The sequence below is a fragment of the Lissotriton vulgaris genome, chromosome 2_1 (assembly GCF_964263255.1).
Source record: "Lissotriton vulgaris chromosome 2_1, aLisVul1.2, whole genome shotgun sequence".
NCBI classification, from domain to species: Eukaryota; Metazoa; Chordata; class Amphibia; order Caudata; family Salamandridae; genus Lissotriton; species Lissotriton vulgaris.
Window position 1 is genome coordinate 514,121,375 of NC_141687.1, and position 15,799 is coordinate 514,137,173.

At 44.4% G+C, this 15,799-nt stretch overlaps 1 protein-coding gene across 1 annotated transcript in view; it reads right to left on the minus strand.

Annotated features, from left to right (window-relative positions):
* Positions 1-15,799, minus strand: part of BOLL (boule RNA binding protein) — a 927,996-nt gene that overhangs the window by 454,314 nt on the left and 457,883 nt on the right. The window contains exon 5 of the mRNA XM_086955429.1: positions 11,536-11,611. Within this exon, the coding sequence (XP_086811555.1) occupies positions 11,536-11,611 (76 nt within the window). The remainder of the gene's footprint in view (positions 1-11,535; positions 11,612-15,799) is intronic.

Genomic DNA, 15,799 nt, shown 5'->3' on the forward strand with positions numbered 1-15,799 from the left:
TGTCGTCCCAAGATCCTTTCCTCTGGTCCCATTCGTCCTCCAAGCACTCCTGCAGAGGTCTCATGTGTAGTCGTGCATGAGGAGTGAGGAAGATACAAGAGGCCCTCGACCCCAGTCCTCACTGTTGTAGATGGAGCGGTCATAAGAGCCTGAGCCTTCCAAAGGATCGATCGCCGTTGCTCCTCCGAAGGAGACACGCTTGCTGACAGCGTATTGATGGTGGCTCCCAAGTATTGAATGCACTGGACCGGGATCGGGACAGACTTGGACATGTTGATGTGCAACCCCAACTTGTTCAAGAGAACGCACGTCTTCTGGAAGTCTTCTTGAGCTTCCGAGAAGGAGGAGGCCTTGATCAACCAATCGTCCAGGTACGGGTAGACAAACACCTTGTTCTTCCTGAGGTGTGCCGCTACCAGTGCCATACACTTCGAGAATGTCCTGGGCGCTGATTTCAGCCCGAAAGGCAGCACTGTGTATTGGTAATGGTTGGTGCCGACTTGACATCGCAGAAACTTCCTGTTTGTACGCGATGGGCACGTGGAAGTACGCATCCTGTAGGTCTATGGCACAAAGCCAGTCCCCCTGTTGCAACTGAGGATAAATCTGATGCAACGACAGCATACGAAACTTTTCTCTGCGAATCCACTTGTTTGCCTGCCGCAAGTCCAGAATGGGCCTGAGCTCGTTCTTGTCCTTCTTGCGAACCAGAAAGAACCGGGAGTTCAGACCTCTTCCTCTTTGAGACAGAGGTACGTTTTCTATCGCCCTTTCCCTTAACAGGATATCGGCCTCCGCCTGGAGCTCGCGCAGTTGATACTGCGAGCTGACCGGAGGGATCGCTGGAGGAGGGCTGATGAACCGAAGACTGTATCGATTGCAAACAATATTCAGCACCCACTTGTCCTGAGTAATTTTTCTCCACTCTGCCAGAAAAAATTGAACGCTTCACCCCACCGGAGCGGGTAACGGATGAAGGGGAAGTAACCACTCAGGGTCGAGACCCGGCCGGGCCCTTGTTCGCGGTAGAGGACTGTTGTACCCCTCTACCCTTCTGATGTTTCTGGAAGGGTCTACGGAACTGCTGCTGTTGTTGCTGCTGCTGTCCCGAAGACTGCCCCCGTCTTCTTCTCTGTGCGCCGTAGCGCCTCTGGAAAGGCCTGAAGGATTTCTTCTCTTTGGGCTTCTCCAAGCCCACAGCCGTCAGGGTCTCTGTATCCGCCTTCATGCGGGCCATCTCATCATCTGCGTGTTTACCGAAAAGGGTCTCTCCGGAAAAGGGCAGATTGGCCACCCGCTGCTGGACCTCCGGCTTGAGTGACGTGAGCCGTAGCCAGGCATGCCGCCGCTGGTTGATTCCATGGCAGTAACCATGTGCGGCCAACAGGGAGGTGTCCGCCGCTGCACTGATCACCTGGTTTGATACCAGCATCCCTTCCTTGAGGATCTCCTGGAAGTCCTCCCTCTTGTCTCTCGGTAGCGGTTCCATGAACTGTTGAAGGGAGTCCCACAGCGCCCGGTCGTAACGGCCTAGCAGAGCCGTATCGCTGGCAGCTTTCATGGCTGCGGAAGCGGTCCCACACGCTTTCCTTCCTGCTGAGTCGATCCACCGACTCTCCTTATCTGGCGGCACAGTGGATGACGGGGAGGTAGAATGTAATTTCCTGGCCGCCGTCACAATCACGAATCCGGTACCGGATCCATTCTCAGGAATGCAGGGTCCGAATCCGGGGCCCTGTACTTCTTCAGAAGCCGGGACGGAGCGGCCTTCACCACCGCTGGCGTGAGGAACAGCTCCTCCGCAGGTTCCTTCAATCCAGGCACCAGAGGCAGAAGAGGGCGATACAAGTGTTTCTTGTGAAGCGTCTCGAATATCACGGACTTCGTAGGTGTTGGAGCCTTCACCGTGATACCCAACTTCGCAGCCCCCCTCAGGAGAACCTCCTGGAACGTGGCAATGTCGTCCACTGGAGAGATCCTGGTCTCTGGAGAGTCCGATAAGGTCGGCGAGTAGGAAGTATGGGTCCTGTAAGAGTCCGTGCGGGACCTGGACCCCTTCCTCCTATGGCGACGCCTTGATCTGATGGAAGGATCTATGACGACTCCTTGATCTTCCTCTCCGTCCGGAGCGTGAACGGGACCTCCTCGGCCGAGGACGATCAACCGGGTCCACCGGAATGGGTGACTTGGGTTTAGACGGAGCCTTTGGTCTAGGCGTACCCTTCGGAGGCGTCGGAAGCTTAGGCAACGAAGTCGACCTCGGAGGAACCGGAGGTGGCTCCTCAGGCAACCCTGATCCAGGCTGCGGTGGAGGCAACGGAGGCGGAGTAGGTGTCCTCGGACGGGGACCCCTCAGTAACGGAGGAGGGGGAGTCATCTTCCCCGATGGGGTATACACCTCAGAATACACCGAGCGCGGCGAACCCCCTTCTTTTCCAGCCTGGGACGTAGGCGAACCTCCCACGGCGTCAGGTCTACAACCACCTCTTTTCGGCGTCGAAGAACGGCGACCATACGGCGAACGTCGGTCCCTGGACGTCGAGCGTCTCTTCCTGGGCGTCGAACGCCTTCGGCGCCTCGACGGCGACCTTCTGTGCCTTGACGGAGACCTTTTGCGCCTCAACGTCGAACCTCGGTGCCTCGGCGTCGAACCTCGGTGCCTCGACGGCGACCTCATGCGCCTCGACGGCGACCTCCTGTGCCTCGACGACGCCCACCTCCTCTTTGCCGACGGCGAACGGCGGTATCGCCTCGACGGCGAGCGCCGACGCCTGGCTCGTCGACGCCGATCGCTCGACGTCTACGCCGACGAGGACGACGAAGACACAGACAAAGGAGACTTCGAAGGTCTGGTAACATCCCTCGACGCCGAGCCTCGACGTCGTTTCATCTCCGAAGATGGGGAACAGACCGCAGTCATTCCTCTTGACGCCGTAGTGGGCTCAATGGACCCCGGCGGAGAATGGTGACGTTTGCTGGTCTTCCTGCCCCTGGGGAGCCCCCCAGGGGCCTCAGCATGGGCAGAAGAAGCCCCTCCAGACCCACCTTGAGCCTTCAGTCTTCTTTCCTCGAGACCCTGAAGTCTGATCTTCTTCCTTTCCCTCAGGGTCCTTCCAGAGAAGCCTTGGCAGATAACACACTCCTCTGGAACATAAGAAGCTGGAAGGCAGAGGATACACACCTCATGGTGGTCCGACCTGGCCTTTTTCCTGGAGCACTCCGGGCATTTGTCGAATAAGGCAGGCATCTTCGACAAAAACAAAGTGAGAATACCAAGAAGAAAAGCCCCACAGTACAATAAAGTACTTAAAATTTGAAAAATAGTGAAAAAACACCAGATAAGTCCCAAAAGGGAGAGCTCAATGGTCCAGGGTCCTGCTAGCAGGAGCCGGAAAAAAGAACTGAAAGTAAGAGGGACCTGCAGGGCATTCTGTGATACTGTGAAGTTCTGGAAAGTTCTCTTAAAGGCACAGTATCCTATTCTGAGCCACATAATGGCAGCCTATGGGGCTTGTCTGTCCAGGTCTTCCTCTCTATCATTCCAGAGGGGTTTTTGCTGAAGGCAAGGGAAATCTGGACAGGCTTTGCTGTTTTGTGGATTTTTTTGGTGGAATTTCTAGTTGAAGTACTGGACAGTGTAGCCTGTTATAGGCTGCATTATATGTCTTTAAATTCTCTCCTAAGTGTCTGTGCAGTGGTGCATTTTTTCGACACTTTAAGAGATTATTTTTGATTGCTCCGGGGTCAACGCACATGGGCGGGACTATTCACTAGATTAGGACTATACACAGAGATCCCCTACTACAGAAAAAGGTTTACCCCATTAGATGATGTCACTATGAGTGAGGACATCCATTCATAAAGAATTCTCATGTAGTTATCTACCCTTAGATGGTAGAGGATATGCTCTCATATGGAAACCCAATTGAAGAGGCTAGAGTCACTGTTTTGCCTACTGCCTTTGTCTTTGTATTCTATGAGAATGACAGTGTACTTTAGATCACAATAGTCCCATGGCGTATGGCCACTCCTTTGAAGATTGCAGGCCACCTGTTTGCAGTCCCCTTGTTAAATATTGTACTGTCTGGTTTGTGTACTAAATTGAAGGAAACTAAAAACGGTGTCACATTTCCTACATCACTAGGTTCTGCGGGATCAAAGAGAGAATGATACCCTGCAGAACGGTGATAAAGATGAGCCCTAATTTTCATCAGTGTCAGCTACCAATGAGGGCTACATACATTGGCCCTACAGTCCCAGCACCCAGAAAGTAGTAAGGCGCCAGCACGCCATCAACTGCATCTCCAAAGTATTGTGCTTGCTTCATCAGACAGCGTTGAACATCAGAGAAGAAGGAGGATCTGGTTTTGCCACAGAACCAGAGTTTCAGTGCAAAAGAGCATATGCTACCTGTCATGTGCTGGTAACCTCTGACAGTGTGCAGTCCCTTGAGGCCCTTGGCCTGAGTTTTGGCCACACACTCCTCCCCTTTTTCCCTTTGCTCCAGCGGAAGGGCAGCACACCGGAGGATCCAAGATTGGCAAAAGAGGCACTACATTATGGTGCCCATGAAAGAGCAGCCTGAGCGTCCTCCGACACTAAATAATGAGAGTTGGAGCTTGAGAATGTATACCCAGGTCTGCACGAGATCTGTGCCCATGATCAATGAAGAGCACACTATTTGTAGTGTCTGCCGCAGAGGAGAGATACTGGTGCACTGCAGTGAGACACTGAGACTTTCGACTGAGCTGTGAGTGTTTGCCAGGAGGGCACTCCAACGGATACTGAGAATAACTATTTTCATGGAAGGCCTAAATCAAGAGGCCCATGCAACAATGGAAGCAGATTTGATGGACGATAGAAGCCTGCCAGAAAGGCTTTGAACAGACTCTGGGCATAGTTGTGGTTGCATAAGAGGTTTTCGTGCGATTGCATAAAATGGGTGTTAGGAGATTGATTCTTATTGTTTTGCTGGCATTGTTTTGGAGTAGTATTCTGTTTAGTAAAGGTAGAATAAAGTTCATTCTCTGTGGAAGAGTATCCCTATTCAACCTGAGAGCATTGAAGGATCGCCACTGTTTCAACTGAGTATATAGTGTTTACTGAAACATTTTAGGATTTGCTTTTGCTTAGGGTTGTGAAAAATGATAATTTTGTTTGTAATAGTGGTCCTACTGTCTGTATGTTAATTAACCCAAATGTTCGTTCTCTTTGTATTCCTGCTCATACCCTTAATGAAATGTTTAGAATAGAAAATGATCGCCTAGCAATGAATTAGGAAATTGATAAAATTATGAAAATTAATGAGCACATGTTTTCTATGTTCCTACTGGATCATGGGAATGTCTTAAGCTAACGCTAAAACGGCCGTCTGTCGTAAATTAGCAGCAATGGGTTAGCGTTAGCAGAAGCCATTTTGTATTTCTGGCAGCGATCTTGTCTGCCATGTGCTGCCATGTGCTCACCATGTACTTTGTCCAACCTTCCTGTTAGCTGCGCCTGAAGTCTGCCCAGTAATAGGATATTTTTAGCCTCCTCCACTTTAACGCATGCCCAGAAATGCCCGGTAGGGTCAGCAGCTGTTACTGATTAGTTTCAGTTAGGAATGTGTTTACTACTTTCTGAAAACTGTTAGCTCCTCCCACTTGGTTGAGCAAGTTGAACTTGCATGTCCATATTAGGCATTTTTGTGTGCTCACATGAGCCAGGTCTGCCCCTTGCATTTATGCTTACTATGTAATTCTAAAACATATGTAAAGCTCCAGGTTTCTGCATTCTGCAGACTGCCTCATTCAGTTGCTAAGGCTTCTGTGTGACGTAGTCTCAACTCATGTGGGTTTAATAAAATGTTTCTTTTGATATTGCAGTTTCTGTGCCAACCTTTTGTTCAGCTTTTGAAGGACTAAGTATCAGCGAGACGCCTGAGAAGGAGTTTTGATTTCTACACCAGCGCTTTAGCTTAAAACGTTTAAAGCTACAGATGCCAGCATTATAACCAAAGTAAATAATACTTGAAGACCAATTATAACGGGTGTTAAATTTGATCCAATCAACAAAAACATGTCTTACACATTAGTTGCCTGTCAGGTCCCACGTGCAGCTCTTTCCGCGGACTGCAGCTCCTCTGTGTGCAAACCTTCAGATCTCGTTTGAACCCATCCGCCGGCACATTCAAGAATGAGCATAAACAGGGAATATTGTTCCCATCAGTTTGTCTAATCTGCTGACATCTCTAGAAGCAGCCATCTTGAAGGTGTCATTAGTTCGGTGCCGGTCTAGTCTCTGCACAGGACAGAGCTGTTAATGCGTGTTAATTGTGTTTCATAAAAATATTCATTTCATGTTCCGCCAAGTGTCCCTCTTTAGTGTCACGTGACGGTCCCGTGGGCCTGGTAGTTTATTTCTCCTCTCAGAGTCAGACGGAAGCTCTGTTGGGGCAAGAGCAGGGGCGAGCGCGTTCACTTCAGCCACATGTTGTCTTTGTAGCCATTCTGCGTGCAAAATACATACAGGAGCAAAAACAGTTCCTTTTCTGTTGACTTTGCTGTGACGTGCGCTGTGCGCAGCCAGAGGAACAGCAGATGCGTCAGATAATGGAGAACTCGGGGCACTGGCCTGTGACAGAAACTCCTAATCTCGAAGGACTTTCTCAAGCAAAACAGTGCGACAAACCAGGGTTGTAAAACGGTCAAATCAAACCAGCATACACGAAAGCGAAAGTCTTCAGTTACCAGGCTACAGCTGAAAAACAGATGGCACACTGCACTTCAATTAAAAGAAGTGCAAGCAGAGTGAACTAACACTGTAGTTAGGCACAGCTGTATCAGGACTACATGGAAGTTAGCATCATAAAGGGAGATAACAACAACACAACCACAACTAAGCCAATAGCAAGTGGAAAGACAGATTACATTAAGTTTATCCCAACATACAGATTGATTTAGGTCTTGCTGAGACAGCGCATGCACTGGCAAGTGGAAACCTAAAAAACAGGTGCTGAGATGGGTCTCTATTGGGCTTTACATTTTTGCCCTCACCCTGGGTGTGGAAAAAACAATCTTCACTCGGGGGCACTACCAGCCAACACCAGTCTGATGTAGCACTGGAGAGACTCCTTTGTTATACATGCTGCCACAAAAGAGCTAATCAGAAGATGCAATAACCTGGTAGTGATCCGAAAGTGCAGGTCGTGGGGTTCGGCAGTGGGACAGACGGGGTGGCTCTAAATTTAACAGGTCTACAGTGACAAAGCTGCTGCAAGGGCAGCTGCTGCCAAGCATTACCAGCTTCTAGACATTTTCAAGATCACAATAAATAAAGTATTTAACAGAGTTTTATTTAAAGTTCCTAATGGCTAGGTATAGTTATTTCACAGTATCATAGTTACAATATTTAAGCATTTTCACTGTTTACAACAGAGTCATTGTTATTATCCATTCATCTTCTGCAGCTAACAGCCATTGCTAAAGGCAATGATCCGGGCTTGATTGAAATGCATGGCAGTTGTTCTACTATATATCTGGATGCAATAACAGAAAAAGGCAGCAAAATACCAGTCAGGCAGCTGAGATTTTTATTTTACATGTTTAAGCCACATCCTTTATTACATAGGATACTAGGATAAGCCCCTTTGACAGACCCCCTCCCGCCAACTCTTTGTGTAGTGTGGAAAGTTTAGAATCGCAACTGTGAATACGTTTACAACTTTAATGTATGCTGTTAGTTTTGTTCCCAGTTTTCTTTTATAGATCCGTGTATATTATTTATTTTGATGCATAATATGTGTATAATTCTCCTAATTGCTGTTGTGGGAAGAGGACATGTATTGTATTGTGGTAATTATGGTGGATCGAACTTTAGGCAGTGCCACTCTGAGGACTGGTTGTATTGATGTAAACTCTGATTTGGAATGTTGTGTTTTGAAGTGGAGAAAACTGCAGAATGTTCCGTGGGACGAGTGAAGGTGATGTGGGTCACAGAGCTGAGTTAATATACTACTGTTCAACTCGAGATAAGACTGAATCATCTTTATGCACGTCTTTCTTGAACTTCTATTCATCCTACCATTTTAGTGCCAGACCGACTAGTTTGCTACTGCCTTCTTTATTACTGATAGTACACGCATAATGGTGATGGACGTAATTATCACAGTGGTATTGGGAATAGTGATGATAATGGTGGTAAAAATGTTGGTAGTAATGGTGAAGGTGGTAATTGTGGTGACAACAGCAGTACACACACAATACATGTGTAACAATGTTTTGAATGAGTAATGATGAAGTGTACTTTTAGGAAGTTAGTTCCTCATTTACAGAAGTGCAATCCCTACAGAATGATAGGAAAAAAATGGGATCAGAAAGAAAATTACTTTGCTTGGCTCTGCCGAAGACCACTCTGTTTAGTTTAAAGAACTGATAAGGGTTGGCTAACCAGACAGCTGTCACATTTATCTGAACGAATGAAAGCAACTTTAAAAAAATTATGCTGCAGGTGAATAGTGAGCATAAGAGATGCTTAAAAACCTTAAGCAATAAATTGAGTGTAGAGGAGTTAAGCATGTTCCCATTAACACCAGACACAATGGGTGATTTCCAAGAAATGGAACAAGGGGCCATATGTGTAAAGCCTTTTGCCCGTTTACAAATGGGAAGATTCTCAGAATCGGCCTTTTTGCGAAATGGAAAAAGATTTTTGGGCTGTTTTATCCCAAAAGGCCATTGCAATATAGAGAATTGGAAAATTTTGATTCTCTATTTTGCAAATGCAATTAAGGAATTGCAAATTGTGATTCCTTAAATGCAAATCTGGAAGCACCAGAAATTTGCTATTTGGCCATAGGAATTGCAAATTACTACCAACTTTAAGTTGGTGCGATTTTCCTTAAAAAAGCACGAGACGTGAGTCCCAGGCTCTCCACATCACTGGAGTCAAGCTATCCAGGCTGAAGAAGGCTGATAGCCAGAAACCGGTCCTTGGATGCTTGATTCCAGTCTAGGAAAGACATGGCTTGGTAGTTCGGGCTGGACTGTTCCCATGAGGCACAGGGTCAAGGCTGATTTGCATATAGCCATTGTCTGACCTAGGGTGGTGTGGAGTGCAAAAAAAGATGGATTTCGGCCCAGATCTTTGTAATGGGGTGAATGTAAGACATTGTTCTGCATTCTGTCCATCAACTGTGTTTTTTGCAATGTTCACCCCGAGTGGGCTGGGTATGCTCAGACGTGAGTCCCAGGCTCTCCACATCACTGGAGTCAAGCTATCCAGGCTGAAGAAGGCTGATGGCCAGAAACCGATCCTTAGATGCTTGATTCCGGTCTAGGAAAGACATGGCTTGGTAGTTCGGGCTGGACTGTTCCCATGAGGCACAGGGTCAAGGCTGATTTGCATATAGCCATTGTCTGACCTAGGGTGGTGTGGAGTGCAAAAAAACGATGGACTTGTCATATGGTTACTACGTTTCTATATATTGTGTTAAGTTAGCATGTGCTTATTAAATGTTTAAACGCCATATTTTCTTTCTGCTTCGGTTTGCACACGACACCTAATTGTTATTGTAGCTTTTAACCTAGACGAAAGATGTGATTTATTCAAGAATAATATGTTATTGCACTGGTATCAGTCGTGCTTGGTACACTTGGTACAACTGTCTGCACACTGAGAACTGCACACTCTAAGTATAACCTAACACAAGGTTGCTGAAGGCCTGATCCTCGCACCACGTTAGTCATAACACAAATAATGTTGCTGCCAATATTGGGCTCTACGCGGGTTTAAGATACAGTTACAGGGAATGAATCAACACACTTTATGCTTCGCATGCTGAGAGCTGGTAGCGGTTGATGTGATCTCCTCCTACTGAGAATTAGAGGTATGGGTCCGCCCTGCTAAGAACCCAGATGAGACCTTCTTAGATATAATATAATATGCTAAATAGGGTGCGCGAAATATAGGTGATACATAATTCTATAGATTTTTGCATCATAACATGCTATCACCTTTTGCTTATTATGGATTAGTGACTATGCTGCTAACTCTGATTTTTATAATATGTATGTTGATATTATACAAGATACTGCGTTTGAGAATGTTGCATTGAAAAATAAACATTTCAAACTTGCACGTGTGTTCTCTGTCTCCCAGTTTCGGTTTGTAATGATTATATAACAAAAGAGTGTTCATGTGTTCCACGATTCCTGAGGTATTCTAAGTTCATGTTCTGGATTGTCTAAGTCATTGGTAAGTTATTACTGCCGATGAGACACTGTAGCTAGCTTGGTAAGGGGATTTCTGAAACAAAGGTGAGTTTTGGGTCACCCTAACTCACCGAGGTTCTAGATCTCTGTGCACAGTTCTATGGGAGAACGGAAACCCTGCTACAGACTAAGGCCCAGATCTTTGTACTGGGGTGAATGTAAGACATTGTTCTGCATTCGGTCCATCAACTGTGTTTTTTGCACCTGTATTATGATGGCACAGCATAAAGTGAATGTTTAAAAGTATTTGCAGGAATCTGGCCTAATAAATATTCATGAGGCAGAATTGCTTCTGCAAATTCTTCTAACCAGCTGCAATTATTGACAGGAACCCAGCAAGCGACACAAGACATCCACACCAACATTTGCAAAGTGCCAGTAAAATAATACCTTTAGGGTGACCGGAGTTGCCTCGTCAAACAATAGCCTTTGCAAGCTCTAGCTGGAGGAGTATACATAACTGACACAGATGGAGCTACCTATCAATATCGCGTTCCACTGTTCTAATGATCACCGACAGACAATGACAGTGAGTAACCTTTCAATGCTTTGCAGTCAGTAGAGCGGTCATAAACCACTGCTACATTTCCTGAAATTCACAAACCAAGTAATGTGAGGGGTAGTCTCCTTATTGCTCGGTTTCCTGGTTATTCCCAAGGCACTTTAACACATTTGCACAATGCATTTTAAAATGTTGTCGTATAGTTTTAATCCCTGAATAGTCTCTCACTTTGGGAAGGCTGGACTGCTACTACTGGAGCAGGATTAAGGCCGATTTGCATATGGTTGGGTCCATATGAGGTGGCATTTCCATGGCCCAGGATGCGGCTTCGAGTAATTACCAGTGTCTGAGACTAATTCAAACATCCCGCTCCTCATTTTTTGTTTACTTTTCGCACCTGCTTCAAATGTTTTTTTAGTTTTCGACAAAAATGGTTATAACTAATTGAATTGCCATTAAAATAACGAAGAATGTTGTAGCAAACTTTACTGTATGCAGGCATAGCTGAAATGTAAATATGAGAGAGAAATCTCATTCATGGGTGGTCAGAATATGATGTGTCCCTCTTATGTGTCTCTAGCGAGCTGCAAAGCGGTTATGCTCTTTAATGTATTCATACTGTAAAAAGAATGGTATAAGGTAACTCACAACCTTTGTGTATTTGAATTTAATGTTGATGCATAACCCCTAAGTTTGGGCGAGTAGTAGTATATAACAATAATATTTGTTGAGCAGCTAAAACATGGACAGATACAAATGCAAAAAGAATAAAACACATACGAGGAATGCCTACTTGCTGTTTCCTTATTGCAGGGCCAATATTCAACTTTTTATCCTTATAGTTAAGCTTTTCTGCCTAAGAAATTAAATGAATAAAATAAATTATGATGACATGATATATAATGACATTGATCAGAAACAAAAAAGAGTGATGGGGATTCTGGTAAGGAAATCTTCAAATTCACAATACAAATCATACTAAAACAATCCTTACATCATAGCCTTAATACTTCTATACAAAGGATCCACTATCATTTAGTCGATTTACCTAATGCTATTAATATCTCGACATTTTCTGCCTACTAATTGACAACCATGTCCCACTTTAGATCCCGTTCAAACTCATACCAACCTTGTCATAACTTAACTTATATTTGTAAAACACATATACACCCCTTGGGAATTTTGGTGCTGAAATAAAAGATGTTTATTATTACCCAATACAATGATACTCATTTTATCACCATTGGAAAGATAAAAGAATTAGTGAACCTGCCAGGGTTTAAACCTGTGATCAGAAGGTCAACCAAAAAAACGTGGAGTAGATTCATTCGTCCCCAGAACTACTAGACCTGGCTTATCAGCCATGTCTTTTTAGATCTGAAATATATTTAATTAGCTAATATCACAATATGTGGTTGAGACTGAGTGGGGCTACTGCCCTAGGTATATAGGCAATCTTTTTACATTAAGCCCAGAATCTTTTTGTCCCTTAAAAGGACAGCAAGTGAGGATCTTTTATTATATAACCTTTAGCACAAGCACCACTTAAATTTTCTTAAGTTGTCTCATTGTATTCAATTTTGACTCTGAGACATAAATATTAATACTTGACTACACATTTATTCCAAAAACTCAATACATTTCAGTCTTTCCAATTCTTATGCTGCAATGAAAGCGAACATTCACCATTAGGGTCACACCTTGCCAGGATTGCCTGGATAATCCCAGGCGCTGGATGAAGGGTGCTTCTATGAAACCTGATGTATGTGGATGATAAGGGTTGCAATGGCAACTAACTTCTTTAGATTAATACAATTCGGTCAACTAACTTACCTAATTCAAATTGGAGTTATGGAAGTTTGGGCATTTAAAGCCAAGCTTCTATTCGTTCTTCAAATATCAAACTCTGGCCACTGTTTACTCACCTTTATATCTGTGTTAAGTGTAATCGATGTATTAACTTGTCTACAACGATTGTCAGTAAAAGAGCAAATGTTACTGTGGTCACAGCAGGATGCACCCTTTGCTTGGGGACGGGACAATGGATAGTCTGGAGCAAAAGCATTCAGAGCTATGTAGGACAAAACACTCATGCAGGCTGTAGGGAGTTCGATATATACCAGGACATCTTCAGTTGCAGTGGAACTTGGCCTGGGCTTAATGAGTCAAAACATAAATTTCGTTTTAACGTTACAAAACAGCCTTTACAAAGCAGAATTGCAAGTAAATATTTATACCTTCACCTTGCAGGTACGTTTTACACAATTATCATGTGATTTTTTAAAAATGTGTTTAGGTGCAGGTAGTTTAGGGAGGGAAGTATTATTTTATGGTTGGGTGGGTAGTTGTAAAGGAAGGTAAACGCAATATTAGGGTTTAGAGTTCGACAGTGGTAAAGTGAGGTAAGGACAATTTTAGAGTTGAGGGGTGAGTAGTAGCGAAGGGAGGTAAGGTGAGTCTTAGCGTTTGGAGGTGGGCAGTGGTATAGGGGGGTAAGGGTAATTTTAAGGTTTAAGAGTGATTCACTTTGCCGCTCTGCCAATGTCTTTTCTCGTAGAATGTGCCACAACCTTTGCTGACAGTGGTCTATTTTCTTTTTTGTGATAAAATGTAATGGCTGCAGACACCCAACAAGCTATACTGCTCTTTGACAAAGCATAGCCCTTCCCAGGTAGAGCAAAATATAGGAAAAGCAAGTCAGACTTTCTACAAGTCTCTGTCTGTCAATTTAAATTTAAACATCGTCTGACATCAAGAGTGTACAACTTTTTCTGCCGTAGTTTAAGGATTTTGAAAAAAATGTCATAGCACAATAGGTTCATTCAAATGAAACAAAGTTGGGACCTTCAGAATTAATTTGGGATTGGTTCTCAATATCACTTTGTTGTCGGTGAACCGTAAAAAGGGTTCTACAATGGTAAAGACTTGAATCTCACTTTTAAATCTTGAAGTGAGGACATCAAGAACAGCAATTTTCCACGATACATGCATTTTGTCCGCCCTATGAATATGCTCAAAATGTTCTTCAATGAGCTGTGATGGGACTGTATTCAACTGCCGGGATACTGGAGGAAGTTTGACAGGAAACAAAATGATGAACAGCCCTTTTATGAATTCTTTAAATAGTCTGGTAGACCATAAAGAGATTGCCTGAATTTCTTTTAAATCTTGAGACTGCTGCCAAATGCACTTTAATTAAAGTATGTGCTAGGCCCGACATGGCCAGATGAAGAAGGTATGGTGCAACTGTTTCGGAGAAGATTTAAAGGGATGTACATTGTTTTTGATAACAGATTCTTTTCCATTTTACGCTGCAGGATTTACTTGTGGTCATGGTGCATGATTGTTCGAGAACTGATTTACGTTCCCGTGTGATATTCAGCAATCCAAATTCATTGTCATGATGAGCCTAGCTGGTAAATTGACCAATGTTATTTGCAAATGGAAAATTTGACCTTTATTCATGGACTTGAGATTGTCCAGCAGTTTCAACTGGATTTGTGGGCAGAGGGATAGAAAAAGAAGCTCTGTGCACCAATATTGCCTTGACCACGATGGAGCTATCAAAATGAGGTGGTACGGTTCCTGCTTCATCTTTTGAATTACCTTGGGAATGAGAGGAAAAGGTGTAAAGGCGTAATCAAACATTCCTGTCCAGACTATTAAGAATGCGTTCCCCCTTGATCTTGTTTTGAAGGGCTGCAAAGAAATCCAGGTTCGGAGTAACTCACTGTTTTAAAACCTGAAGCAACTGTTCCTGGTTCAATTCCCATTAGTGTAATGTTTTGCAGTACTGCTCAGAGAATCCACCCATTCGTTGTCCACCCCCGGGACGTGTTCCACCTGTAAAAGGATATTGTGGGTAATTAACCAATTACATATTTGCTGGGCTTGAGAGGACAGTACCTTTGATCGCATGCTTTCTTGTTAAGCGAGATAAAACATAGTTGTGGTATTTTCCGTCCTCGCCAAGACAGATGCATTGCAATTTCTGGGAAGAAAGGCTCGCAGGCCTAGGAAAACAGCATTTAACTCCGGAAGGGTGAGGTGCATTTCTGACACCTGGATGAACAATTCTCCTAGAATTTCCAACTCTTGAATGATAGCTCCCCCGCCTAGTAAGGGAGCCTCCGTTGACACCAAAAATTGGAGATGCGATGGAATGAACAAGAGACCCACAGAGATATTTTCCTTTTTTCCCCCACCATGTCATTGCTTCATTCATAGTTGAGGTAATATTTATGACATCCTTGAATGAGCCTTGGGTTTATAACCATTGAGCATCTAATTGTTTCTGCAATGGTTTCATGTGCAGATGACAATTTGGAATCAATGAAATGCAAGACATTTCCAACATTGACTTGTACGTTGTAACAGAAGTGCATTTCTTTCTTAAAATGGAATTTGTTATCCATTATATGTTCGATCTTCTTCTCCATTGGATAAACTTTGGAAATCCATGTATCTATGATTGCTCACAGGAACACCAAGTATTGCGATGGAATCAGAGCCAACGTTTCTCTGTAGAAATTGTGACCCAAACTATTGAACAGCTGAAGACAGGCCAAGGTAGATTTTCTTGCTGAGGTATATGTGTGCCTTGACAAGCCAGTTGTCCAGATATGGGAATGCCTGATGGCTGGTCATTCTCAAGAACGCTGCCACAGGAGCCTGGCATTTTGTGAAAACCATGTCAGCATAGCAGAGTGTAATGACACCCTGCCACCTCGAATCTGAGAAACTGCTGATGTTTCACATGTATGGGGATGTGGAAGTCGGCATCTAAGAGGTTGAGAGCCGTCATCAAACCCCCTGTACTGATCAGCAGCAGTAACTCCTCCAGAGACAGCATTCTAAATGGTTGTTTCGTTATGAATTTTTTAGGCATCCAGTTACCTTGAATTGGGGGAAGCTGAAGAGGATCTGTACTGCTTTTCAGTGGTGTACTGAGGCCGAACGATATCCCTGCTGGAAATAAGTTTGGTACCTAAAATACTGGAATGAGGCTCTTGATGTAAATTGGCTTCTCACGCGGCCTTGT